Raw genomic sequence first — 13,999 nt, forward strand, 5'->3', positions numbered from 1 at the left:
TCAGCAATTATCGGCCACTCACGTGGACGGCAGACAGACAACCAAAGGACGTGGCCGGGTGCTAGTCTCTATCAGGACTAGCGTGCAGCTGCCCCCTGAAGCAACCAAAAAAACACGCCCTCTGCCCGCGCGTCTCAGGGTCAGGGAGTGTCTCTACGATCGATTTGTATCTCTCAACTCAACTAACTGCTGGTCCAGCCCGGAGATTACCATAATATTAACTAATACCTGTTTGAAAACGCCGTTCTGACAACTTCCTAAGGGTCAGACCATGAACCTTTAATCTCTTGCTCTTTAGACTTGTTACTTCCGTCACTTTTGCCGAAGCATACCTATATCACATCACCGCTCCTCTTATCTTGGTTTCCTCTGATTTCCGCCGGCGTCGCGAGCTGTTCGCAGTCAACAGTATACAACCATCCTCTCGGAAGGGTGGTGCTATTCTATCCTAATTTATCGATGATTTACGCGGGATACTCGTCATAAATAATCGCGATGGAGGTCGCCTCTTCCGCGGTGTCGAACGGTGTTCCCGCTGCGCCACAAGGAGCGTTGGTAGATTCGAATATAATAGTGCAATATTTGGTAGAGGTGTTGCAGGTTACTTTGGGCGCGCTGAAAAGCGAACTTGAAGGCCCTGGCAGCCTGCTGTCAAAGCCAAAGTATAACGAAACTGTGCAACGGTGTGCGCGATTCGCCTCAGAGTCCCAGCCCGCCCTCTATGTACAGAAAGATCTGATCGCCTCTGAGGATGCAAATGGGACGGCAGACGGTGAGGGTATGTATAGATTGTTGGCACTGGAAATCTGGCTATGCTAACCTAAAATTCCTCGCAGAACCGGCCGTACAATATGTTTATAATCTTTCTAGCGAAATTTCCTCCTCCTCAACCACCGTTGCGTCGGTTGCCTTCATTAAACGCCCTGCGGCCATTGATCCGTCGCTCCCCATATCGTCGCAGATCCAGGTTATAAACTTCCCCGGCTTGGCAACGCCGAACGATGCTCAAGCTCAACAAGGAACCTCGCTCTCGCCGTATGAGATCCTACACCTCTTTGTTCACCATGGGTTGAGTCCATATTTTGAAGCATGCACCCGCAACCAAGACGCCGCTACTGGTTCCAAGCCGAGGACGGATACAGAGGTGAAAACTGGGGTACCCGCCACCAAGAAGAAATTCGCGGAACTGGAACTAGGTCTTCGCCATCTTCAGCAGAATGTTGAGATCCCTGCTTTGAACCTTCCTCTGCATGAGGTTGTGCAAACCGCCCTCATTGAGGCAGAAAAGCGAGGTGTCAAGCCCTCGGTTGAACTTATCGATTCTACACTACTTGAGAGCAGCACTTTCATTAACAGCATCCAAAACAATGTAAATGCCTGGATTAGATCTATCCAGACAATCACAAAGATGTCACGCGACGCCGATAGCGGCTCAGCAGCCCAGGAAATCAATTTCTGGCTGTCGATGGAGACTGCTCTTGAAGGGATCGAGAACCAACTGCGTGGGGATGGGGTTCAGTTGACCATGGATATCCTGCGCCATGCGAAGCGCTATCAAGCTACTCTGAGTTTTGTAGCCGATACTGGGTTGCGCGAGGCTACTGACTTGGTTCAGAAATATAATCAGCTTATGCGCGACTTCCCTCTGGACGAACTCCTTTCTGCAACCTCGTTGCAGAAGGTTCAAGAGTCCCTCAGCCTGATTTTCAACCACCTCAATAAGAAATTGAAAATCTGTCCCTACCCGATCAAGCGCGCTCTAGCGCTTGTGGAAGCAATCTCTGGTGACCTTGACTCGCAGATACACACCCTTCTGCACGGCCAGACAATCTTGCATCTGGATTACCGTGAGTTCCGATCCTTGATGAAGACTGCGGGTGCTATTTGGCGGACCTGGGACGAAAACCTCAAGGAGTTTACGAATGTTGCCCGTGAATCAACACGACGCCGAAACGAAAAGTTCATCCCTATCAAGATTGCCGCGCGCCATGAGAAGACTCAGGAGCGATTGAAATACATCAACACGTTCCGTGTTAACCACGAACAACTGCAGCGAACGATTGTCAATGTTCTTGGCCCGAAGAGCTCTTCCGCCGGGGATACACCAGGCGGGGCAAGCTCTGATGGAGCCGTGATTGTCGAGGAGATTGGAGACGTCGATGCCGTTGAAGAAGTTGCACAGGCCTACGCTGCTCTTAAGAACGTGGATGTGCTCGATGTGTCTTCAGTAGGAACCCAGAATTGGATCAAAGAGGAGATTGCCTATAACGAGCGCACCTCTCGTGTTGAAAACTCCATTATCGCCCGTCTGCGGGACCGTCTTGCAACCGCAAAGAATGCGAACGAAATGTTCCGCGTATTTTCAAAGTTCAATGCCCTTCTTGTTCGTCCTAAGATTAGGGGTGCTATTGGCGAATACCAAACCCAACTTATCGAAAACGTCAAGCAGGATATCTCTGCATTGCACGAGCGGTTTAAGCAACAATATGGTCACTCAGAAGCACACGCCATGGCACAACTGCGAGACCTTCCACCTGTATCGGGTGCTATTGTTTGGGCACGCCAGATAGAGCGGCAATTGGATGGGTACATGCGTAAGGTCGAGGATGTTCTTGGAGAGGACTGGCACCTGCATTCCGAGGGTCAAAAACTCCAGTCCGAGAGTAATTTGTTCCGAAAGAAGCTGGATACACGTCCCGTCTTTGAGTCATGGTTACATGATGTTCAGCGGCGCCATATCACAATTTCTGGCCGACTTTTCAATGTTGTCCGTAGCAGAGCCGCTGGCAACACCTTGGAGCTCACAGTGAACTTTGATGCTCAAATTATTGCCCTATTTAAGGAAGTCAGGAATCTGATCTGGCTCAACTTCCAGGTTCCCCATGCTGTCAGCAACATCTCGAAAGAAGCCAAGCGAGTGTATCCATATGCCATAAGTCTGATGGAAAGCGTCCGTACTCTCCTTCAGACGAACCGCTCTATCCTGTCTATGACAGATGTTGCAATTCTTTTGAACGGTTATATAAACGATGCACAAAGTATGATCGTGAAGGGCATCCCATTACGGTGGGAATCATTTGTTCACTCTTATGAGCTGCATGTCAAGCAATCAGCGTTGGCAAATGGTGCTCTTGATTCCGTGATTTCCAGTAGAGGTGAAAGTAAACACGTACAATTTGTACGCGAGTTTGCTGGATCCGCGTCTGTTCTGCAGTCCAAGACGGCTGTTTTGACTTCGATCAACGAGAATATCCAGAAAGCGATTCTAGAACTGAAATCCTGTCCATATGAAACCTCCGCTTTCAGGCAGCGCTTGGACGCCATTCAGGTGTCTGTGGATAAACTGAACTTGGAAAATTATGTCAATCTTGGATACTGGGTGCATAACCTGAACCAAAGGATCGAGACTATTCTTCGGGAGCGTCTTCACCGGGCAATTCGGGAATGGATCAACTCATTCCAGGAAGCGAAGAACGGCCAGCAGACCCTACCGGCGCCCAGTGGAACCGTGAATCCTGCAACTGGAGAAATCGAAGTTCCAATGTACCATATTGAATTCCCTGGGCTTACTCACGAGATTTCCATGCGCAATCAAGTTCTCCATCTCGACCCGCCTCTCCAGTTTGCCCGTGCAACTTGGTTCTCGCACTTTGATAATTGGCTTGGCATTATTTGTAGTCTTGAGAAGATCAATTCTTCTCGGTATCAGATTTCCATTGATGTGCAGAAAGTCCAGTTGTCCGAGTCCTGTTTCGCCGATCTTCCACAGCACTGTACCCAGGAGTTGAACCACGTCTACAATGCTATTGAGACTAGACTCAAGGAAGTCTCTGAATATGTTGACAAGTGGTTGCAATTCCAGTCTCTTTGGGATCTGCAGTCTGAACAAGTTTACGACATCTTGGGCGATGACCTGTCCCAGTGGCTTCAGCTTCTTCAAGAAATCCGCAAAAGCAGGGCCACCTTCGACACTTCTGAAGTTAGTCGGTCATTCGGTAACATCCGCATTGATTACGAACAAGTCCAAACAAGGGTCAATGCCAAGTACGACCAATGGCAGCACGAAATGCTACTCAAATTTGGTTCTAAACTTGGAAACCGTATGCGTGAAGTTCATTTAGAGATCGCTACGGCTCGACGCGACCTAGAAGGGCAGACTCTGGAGGCAGCTTCCACAGCCCATGCAGTTTCTTTCATCACAATTGTACAACAGTGCAAGCGCAAGGCAAGAGTGTGGGAGCCGGAGGTTGATCTCTTCCGACAGGGTCAGGCTACGCTCGCTCGACAACGTTACCAATTCCCTAGCGACTGGCTGCATGTAGAGAATGTTGATGGCGAGTGGGAAGCTCTTAATGAACTACTCGCTCGGAAGAGCAAGATCGTCCAGGATCAGACGGACGCGTTGCGAGCAAAGATTATAGCTGAAGACAAGGTCATCAGCGACAAGATTGCTGAAGTGATTGCCCAGTGGAATGAAGAGAAACCTGTGTCAGGAACTATTCCGCCTGACGAGGCGTCTCGCTCCCTGAGCTCATTCCAGTCACGCCTTGAGTCTCTCCAGGCTGAGTTTGACATGGTCTCCAAAGCTAAAGAGGCTCTGGATCTGCCTGCAAGCGCAGAATCTTCCTTGCCTGCAATTTTGGAAGAAGTCCAAGATTTTATGTCCGTTTGGGCCGCTTTGTCGACTATTTGGAAGAGCCTTAACGAGCTAAGGGATATGCTCTGGACAAGTGTTCAGCCAAGGAAACTACGTCAATCCATTGATGGCCTGATTAAGATGACCAAGGAGATGCCCAGTCGTATGAGACAGTATGCTGCATTCGAACATATCCAAAATGTTCTCCGACAACTTCTGAAGGTCAACCCTCTGCTTTCTGATATGAAGTCTGAAGCAGTACGTGAGAGGCATTGGCAGAAGATTTACAAATCCCTCAAGCCAGGAAAGAGGTTCTCGCTCGTTTCTCTAACCCTTGGAGATGTTTGGGATCTCCAGCTTACAGCTAGCGAGGTTGTCATCCGTAATATCATCGCACAGGCTCAAGGTGAAATGGCACTGGAGGAGTTTTTGAAGTCTGTTCGCGAGACCTGGCAAAATTACTCACTGGACCTCATCAATTACCAGAACAAGTGCCGCTTGATTCGTGGATTTGATGATCTTTTTGCGAAGTGCAGCGAGAATCTAAACTCCCTCCAGGCTATGCGACACTCCCCATACTACAAAGAGTTCGAAGAGGACGCTTCTTCTTGGGAGGACAAACTAAACCGTGTTCATGTTCTGTTCGACGTGTGGATTGATGTTCAGAGACAGTGGGTTTACCTTGAAGGTGTCTTCACAGGCAACGCCGATATTAAGCATCTTCTGCCTCTGGAGTCGAGCCGCTTCCAAAACATCAACTCCGAGTTCTTTGCTGTGATGAAGAAAGTATACAAGTCTCCCTTTGTTCTCGATGTTCTTGCAATCAACGGTGTCCAGAAGTCACTGGAGAGATTGGCGGAATTACTCAACAAGATCCAGAAAGCCTTGGGTGAATATTTGGAGAGAGAGCGTGTTTCCTTCCCTCGATTCTACTTTGTTGGTGATGAAGATTTGCTTGAGATCATTGGTAACAGTAACGATATTTTCCGTGTTGCCAAGCACTTTAAGAAAATGTTTGCTGGATTGTCCGGCGTGCTGATGGACGACGATAGTAATATCGTTGGGTTTACCTCTAAGGAAGGCGAAGAAGTCAGACTAAAGAAGGAAGTCAGCCTTGTGAAGACCCCAAGAATTAATGACTGGCTTACGGCCCTTGAAAGCAACATGAAATCAACGTTAGCAGAACTTCTTGCCGAAGCTGTGGAACAGTTCGACCCTCTTTACAACTCCCACGAAGTTGACCGAACTGCGTTCGACGACTTCATTGCCAATTACCCTGCCCAGGTAGTCGTGCTTGCTAGTCAAGCAGTCTGGACTAATGAGGTACAAAAGTCTTTAGAGAACGGCGGAACCAATTTGCCAGCCCTATACGATGCTCAGGTCCGAGTGCTAGAGCTACTCGCTGTAACTGTTCTTGGCGATTTGGATGCCATTACGCGAAAGAAGTGTGAGCATCTTATCACGGAGTTTGTTCACCAGCGCGACGTCATCTCCAAGCTCATTTCCTCGAACGCAACTGCCCCATCGCACTACCTCTGGCTCCTTCAAATGCGCTATGTGTACAATGCCGAAGGTGACTTCCTGCAGCGGCTCTACGTTCACATGGCTAATGCCAAACTCAACTACGGTTTTGAGTACTTGGGTGTTCCTGAACGTCTTGTTCGGACGCCGCTTACCGATCGCTGTTTCCTCACCCTTACTCAGGCCCTGTGCCAACGACTTGGTGGCTCTCCGTACGGCCCTGCAGGTACCGGAAAAACAGAATCAGTCAAAGCACTCGGTCTCCAGCTCGGTCGGTTTACCCTCGTCTTCTGCTGTGACGACACGTTCGATTTCCAAGCCATGGGCCGTATTTTCCTCGGTATTTGTCAGGTCGGTGCGTGGGGTTGTTTCGACGAGTTCAACCGTCTCGAAGAAAGAATTCTATCCGCGGTCTCCCAGCAAATCCAAAACATTCAAATTGGACTTAGAAACGGGGAAAGCGATGACAAGACTCAGATTGAACTGGTTGGTAGACGGTTGAGTGTGAACCCCAACACTGGTATCTTTATCACTATGAACCCTGGATACGCTGGACGATCCAATCTCCCCGACAATTTGAAGAAGCTCTTCAGAAGTGTGGCAATGTCCAAGCCCGACAAAGAGCTTATTGCAGAGGTCATGCTCTTCTCGCAAGGTTTCAAGCAAGCCAAGCGTCTCTCGAAGCAGACTGTACCATTTTTCGACCACTGCGCGTCTCAGTTATCGAAACAAGCCCATTACGACTTTGGTCTCCGTGCTCTTAAGAGTGTTTTGGTTAGCTCTGGAGGTCTCAAGCGTACTCGTATTGCAAATTCTGACGGTGACCTCGGCCCCGATGAGATTGTTGAACCCCAAATTATCGTCCAAAGTCTTCGTGAAACTATCGCCCCTAAGCTCATTCGCGACGATGTTAGCCGAATGCTCGCCATCCAAGAACAAGATTTTGCTGGTGTAGAATACGTTCCAGCGAACTATGAGAAACTTACTGCTGCTATCAGAGAGATTGCTCAAGAAAGACACTTCGTTGATAGCGAAATGTGGATCTCGAAGGCTCTTCAATTGTATCAGATTCAAAGCATTCATCACGGTGTTATGATGGTGGGTAAATCTGGATCAGGAAAATCCTCAGCGTGGAAGATTCTCCTACAGGCACTCCAACGCATCGAAGGAGTTGAAGGTGTCTCTCACATCATTGATTCCAAGGTCATGTCGAAGGAGGCGCTTTACGGTAGCTTGGACAGCACCACCAGAGAATGGTCAGATGGTCTATTCACGGGTATCCTAAGAAAGATCGTGGACAACCTTCGTGGCGAAGACTCAAAGCGTCACTGGATTGTATTTGATGGTGATGTCGATCCAGAATGGGTTGAAAACTTGAACAGTGTTCTGGATGACAATAAGCTGCTGACACTGCCAAACGGAGAGCGCCTGAACCTACCTCCAAATGTCCGCATCATGTTTGAAGTAGAGAGCCTCAAGTACGCTACACTGGCTACAGTTAGTCGTTGTGGTATGGTTTGGTTCAATGAGGACACTGTGACACCTGCTATGATTGTCTCCAACTACGTTGAATCGCTGAAGACGAAGACTTTCGAGGACTTGGACGATGACAGCGCTCCTGCAGGCCAAGCGGCAGTTAAAACCCAGGATTCTCAGAATCTCTTGTCCACCATCCTTTCGCAACTACTCCAGACAGACGACCTCATCCTGAAGACTCTCGAGGAAGCTAAGAAATGCAACCATATCATGGAATTCACCGAGATACGTGCCCTCAACACGCTGTTCAGTCTTCTGAACAAGGCTTGCCGAAATGTCCTCGAATACAATATCCAACATGTCGATTTCCCACTTGATCAAGATCAGATAGAGTCCTACATTTCCAAAAAGCTTCTTCTTGCACTCGTCTGGTCCTTCACTGGAGACTGCCCGTTGGCAGATCGGAAGTCTTTTGGAGAGTTTGTCTCTGGCTTGACCACGACTGACCTCCCCGTTGAAGCTAATGCTTCTCTCATTGACTTTGATATTACTCTCCCGAAAGCACAGTGGACAAGCTGGCAATCCCAGGTTCCATCTATCGATATCAATACCCATTCCATCACTCAAACGGACGTGGTTATTCCAACCGTTGATACAGTTCGTCACGAGGACGTTCTCTACTCATGGCTCGCTGAACATAAGCCACTTTTGCTCTGTGGTCCCCCGGGTTCTGGTAAAACAATGACTCTTTTTGCTGCTCTTCGCAAACTTCCAAATATGGAGGTTGTTGGTCTCAACTTCTCGAGTGCCACAACTCCCGATCTCCTGATCAAGACCTTTGAGCAATACTGTGAATACAAGAAGACATTAAACGGAGTTGTCATGTCTCCAAGTCAGATTGGCAGGTGGCTTGTTATTTTCTGCGACGAAATTAACTTGCCTGCCCCTGATCGCTACGGAACCCAGCGCGCAATCTCTTTCTTGCGCCAACTTGTCGAACAGAACGGCTTCTGGAGAACGTCAGACAGAACTTGGGTTACCTTGGACCGCATCCAATTCGTCGGTGCGTGCAATCCTCCGACAGATGCTGGACGTACTCCGATGGCCGAGCGATTCCTCCGTCATTCTCCCTTGATCATGGTTGATTATCCTGGCGAGATCTCACTCATGCAAATCTACGGAACATTCAACTCCGCGATTCTGAAGATTCTTCCCCTACTGCGTGGTTTCTCTGAATCACTTACTAAGGCTATGGTCCGCTTCTACTTGGAATCTCAAGCTAGGTTTACACCTAAGATCCAACCCCACTATGTGTACTCCCCTCGTGAACTTACCCGATGGGTTCGCGGTGTGTACGAAGCTATTAAGCCACTCGAGAGTCTGTCTGTCGAAGGGTTGGTCCGGATCTGGGCACATGAAGCTCTACGTCTTTTCCAGGATCGTCTCGTCACTGAAGAAGAGAGGAGTTGGACTGCTGATGCTGTTCGCCGAATTGCGCTTGACAATTTCCCCACAATCGATGAGGAACAAGCTCTTAAGGGGCCTATTCTGTTCTCAAACTGGCTGTCCAAGCACTACGTTCCTGTCGAGCAAGAGCGATTGCGTGAGTTTGTGAAAGCACGTCTCAAGACATTCTGCGAGGAGGAGGTCGACGTGCCACTCGTCCTATTCAATGATGTCTTAGAGCATGCTCTCCGCATTGACAGAGTCTTCCGTCAACCACAAGGTCATCTCATTCTCATTGGAGTGAGCGGAAGTGGTAAGACTACATTGTCTCGCTTCGTTGCGTGGATGAACGGCTTGAAGGTGTTCCAGATCAAGGTTCATGGAAAGTACTCCTCAGAAGACTTTGATGACGATTTGAGGACTGTTCTGCGCCGTGCAGGCTGTAAAGGTGAAAAGATTTGTTTCATCATGGACGAGGCAAATGTTCTTGACTCTGGATTCCTGGAGCGCATGAATACCCTCTTAGCTAACGCTGAAGTTCCTGGTCTCTTTGAAGGAGACGAATTCTCTTCTCTTATGACAGGATGTAAGGAAGGTGCTCAACGGCAGGGTCTTCTCCTCGATACCCAAGAAGAACTCTACAAATGGTTTACCCAACAAATTGTGAAGAACCTGCATGTTGTTTTCACTATGAATCCTCCTGAAGAAGGACTATCGTCGAAGGCTGCAACCAGTCCCGCATTGTTCAACCGTTGCGTTCTCAACTGGATGGGCGACTGGTCTGACCAGGCTCTTTTCCAGGTTGGCTCCGAACTTACACAATCGGTTGACCTAGATAAGTCAAATTTTGTTGCTCCTGACAGCATACCAGTGGCTTACCGCGAACTGAGCCTTCCTGCGTCCCATCGCGATGCAGTCGTAAATGCCATGGTGTACATCCATTATTCCCTCCAGAGGTTCAATCAACGCCTTCAGAAGCAGCAAGGGAAGACAACATACCTCACTCCTCGCCATTACCTCGATTTTGTCGCTCAGTATGTGAAGCTCTTTAATGAAAAACGCGAAGATCTAGAGGAGCAACAAAGACACTTGAACGTTGGTTTGGAGAAACTGAGGGACACTGTCGACAAAGTCAGCGATCTCCGTGCCAGTCTGGCCCAGAAGAAGATGCAACTTGAAAAGAAAGACACGGAGGCTAACGAAAAGCTCCAACGTATGGTTGCTGATCAGCGGGAAGCAGAACAACGGAAGGCAGTATCCCTCGAGGTCCAGGCAGCTTTGGAGAAGCAGGAACAAGAAGTAGCTCGCCGCAAGGAAGTTGTTCTCAACGACCTTGCCAGGGCTGAACCAGCAGTTATAGAAGCCCAGAAAAGTGTCAGCAACATCAAACGTCAACACCTTACTGAAGTTCGTTCTATGGGTAATCCCCCTGCAAGTGTTCGACTTGCTCTCGAGGCCGTTTGTACTCTACTGGGCCACAAGGTCGATAGCTGGAAGACAATCCAAGGAATTGTGCGAAAAGACGATTTCATTGCTAGTATCGTCAACTATGACAATGAGAGACAGATGACAAGAAACCACAGGCTGAAGATGCAGAGCGAGTTTCTTTCCAAGGAGGACTTTACCTATGAGAGAGTCAACCGCGCCAGTAAGGCCTGCGGTCCTTTGGTTCAGTGGGTTGAGGCCCAGGTCAACTACTCGGAGATCTTGGACCGGGTTGGACCTTTGCGTGAGGAGGTGGACCAGCTTGAAGAGCAAGCATTGCAGACGAAGGCTGAAGCACAGGCCATCGAAAACACAATCAACGACCTCGAGAGCAGTATTGCCACCTACAAGGCTGAATATGCTGCCCTCATCAGTGAGACACAAGCAATAAAAACTGAGATGTCGAGGGTGCAATTCAAGGTTGACCGAAGTGTACGCCTGCTGGACAGCTTGGCATCGGAACGTACACGTTGGGAAGAAGGAAGCAAATCTTTTGAGACGCAAATCAGCACCTTGGTGGGTGATGTTCTAATTGCAGCAGCATTCCTTGCCTATGCTGGTTTCTACGACCAGCAGTTCCGAAAGGCAATGATTGATGACTGGGTTAACCAGCTGGTTCAATCTGGAATCAACTTGAAGCCACACAACCCCATCACAGAGTACCTGTCGAATGCGGATGAACGTCTGACCTGGCAAGATCACTCACTGCCAGTCGATGACCTTTGTACCGAGAACGCCATTATCCTTAAGCGATATAACAGATACCCGCTCATCATTGACCCCTCTGGCCGTGTTACCGAGTTCTTGCAGAAAGAAAGCTCAGACAGAAAACTGACCGTGACGAGCTTTCTGGATGATTCTTTTGTGAAGCAGTTGGAAAGTGCCTTGCGTTTCGGAAATCCGATCCTGATTCAGGATGCAGAGTATCTGGACCCAATTATCAACCACGTGTTGAATAAGGAATACCAAAAAACTGGAGGACGTGTTCTCATTCAATTGGGCAAACAGGAGATCGATTTCTCACCTGCATTCAAGCTCTTCCTGTCAACGAGAGATCCCTCTGCATCTTTCCCACCAGACGTTTGCAGTAGAACCACCTTTGTGAACTTCACTGTGACACAAAGCAGTTTGCAGACTCAGTCACTGAACGAAGTGCTGAAGTTTGAGCGCCCTGATGTTGACGCCCGTCGCACAGACCTGGTCAAGTTGCAAGGTGAATTTAAGATCCATCTGCGTCAGCTAGAGAAGCGCCTGTTGCAGGCTCTCAACGAATCCCGCGGCAACATCCTCGACGATGATAACGTCATTGAGACACTCGAAACGCTCAAAAAAGAAGCTGCAGAAATCTCCAAGAAGATGGTCGAAACCGAAGGAGTCATGACCGAAGTGGAGAATATTACGCTCAAGTACAGCATCATCGCCAAATCCTGCAGCGCCGTGTTCGCGGTACTGGAGCAGCTTCATCATATCAACCACTTTTACCAATTCTCCCTCCAATACTTTGTCGATATCTTCAACTCGGTCCTATACCAAAACAAACGTCTCGCACAAGAAAAGGACCACTCCGCACGAGTTCAAATCATTCTCCGGGATCTGTTCATCACTACCTACCAACGTACGTCCTTGGGGCTGATCCAAAAGGATCGTATTACATTCGCAATGCTTCTCGCGCAAGCTGCGCCCTACGCTATGGACAAGAGCATCATTGATAACATCTTAGATGAATCAATTGCGGGTGCTGATCTTTCCTCCAGCCCTGATCTCAAGGAACAAGTCATGGGCCGGGTCTCAAACATGTCACTCTTCAGGTCACATGCTTCCACAGTATCTGCAGAACAATGGGATCAGTTCTTCAATGAAGAGCTAGCAGAAAACGTAGTTCCTGCTGTGTGGGACGAAAACACAAACGAATTCGATCAATTGCTCCGAACCCTACTACTTGTTAAGATATGCAGGATGGACCGATTCGTCCCAGCTGCAGAACGATTCATTGTGGCAGTGTTCAGCCGCGAGCTGTTTGAAGGAAGCACTGATCTAAGAGATATTGTTGACCAAGTAAACGCTACCACGCCAATCTCCCTCAGCTCCAGCCCTGGTTTTGATGCCAGCTACAAAGTCGATGCTCTTGTTGAGCGTATGCAGGCAACTTGTGCAAACATTGCTATGGGTTCCAACGAAGGTCTGGAGTCTGCCGACAAAGCGATTAACAATGCTGCCGCCGCTGGAACCTGGGTACAGGTCAAGAACGTTCATCTTGCGCCCTCATGGCTCCAAAGCTTGGAGAAGCGTCTGGAGTCACTCAAGCCCCACAAAGACTTTAGGCTGTTCCTTTCCATGGAATCCAGTCCCAAGATCCCCGTCAACCTCATCCGTGCTTCTCGAGTTCTCATGTTCGAGCAGCCAGCTGGTGTGCGCGCCAATATGAAAGATTCCCTGTCTTCCTTGACCACACGCGCGAGCAAGGCTCCTGTCGAGAAGGCTCGTGTGTATGTCCTCCTGTGCTTCCTGCATGCCGTTGTTCAAGAGAGACTTCGTTACGCTCCAAGTCTGGGCTGGAAAGGTTTCTGGGAGTTCAATGATAGTGATGTGAGTAGCCCTAACTTATCTATGTCTTCCGTCTACTAACCCTGCAACTCAGTATGAATGCTCTGCCCTTATTATCGATTACTGGGTTGACAGCATCGCTCAAGGACGATCTAATGTGGCGCCTCAAAAACTCCCATGGGACATGATTCGGACCCTGGTAACCGAGATGTACGGTGGCAAGGTCGATGACCATGAAGACTTCCAGCAACTACAGCGCCTGGTGCATAGCTTCCTCACTCCTGCAGCTTTCGAAGACGAGTATAAACTTGTCTCTGGAGTTGAAAACGACGAATGTCTCACGCTCCCCGGACAAACGAGCATCCGGGACTTTGTCGAGTGGGTGAATAGACTTCCGGAGAGAGAACCGCCCACGTATCTCGGCCTCCCAGCTAATGCTGAGAAACTGTTGCTAGTCGGACACGGGAAAAAGATGATCTCGGATCTGGCCAAGGTGACATCTCTACTAGACGAAGGAGAGCAGCTGATGATCGATGCTTAAGGAGCATCCCTCGCCTTAGATTGTTTAATATTTTTCTCTTCTTGATGTTTTTGGTTCACTCATAGCCATTTTGCTATGGGCAGAGACTGGCATCTAATTATTTCCCCAGCACAATTCCTTGTAATGATTCTCTGTTATTTCACCCATACATTACTTTGATCCTTGTATTATACTATTTGTGCTAGTCTGGATATTCTCTTCTTATTGTCCTTTCCTAGTGTACTTTTTTCAATTAGAAACCATAGACTTTCATTACATTCAAATCTGATCTGTATTATCCACCATTCATGATTTCAAGACATTTCCTAGCGTCATTGCCTAGTAGATATAGTTTAGACCTTTCCAATTGT

The 13,999-nt window shown here is 48.6% G+C and overlaps 1 protein-coding gene across 1 annotated transcript; it reads left to right on the forward strand.

Annotated features, from left to right (window-relative positions):
• The first annotated feature begins 153 nt into the window (after positions 1 to 153).
• Positions 154 to 13,929, forward strand: P175DRAFT_0554693 (dynein heavy chain). The gene is made up of 3 exons (XM_040900576.1): positions 154 to 778; positions 837 to 13,150; positions 13,203 to 13,929. The coding sequence occupies exons 1-3, from the start codon at positions 496 to 498 to the stop codon at positions 13,647 to 13,649; spliced, it is 13,044 nt and encodes a 4,347-aa protein (XP_040756853.1). The 5' UTR covers positions 154 to 495; the 3' UTR covers positions 13,650 to 13,929.
• Positions 13,930 to 13,999: the final 70 nt, after the last annotated feature.

The sequence above is a fragment of the Aspergillus ochraceoroseus genome (assembly GCF_002846915.1).
Source record: "Aspergillus ochraceoroseus IBT 24754 chromosome Unknown P175scaffold_1, whole genome shotgun sequence".
In the NCBI taxonomy this organism is placed as follows: domain Eukaryota; kingdom Fungi; phylum Ascomycota; class Eurotiomycetes; order Eurotiales; family Aspergillaceae; genus Aspergillus; species Aspergillus ochraceoroseus.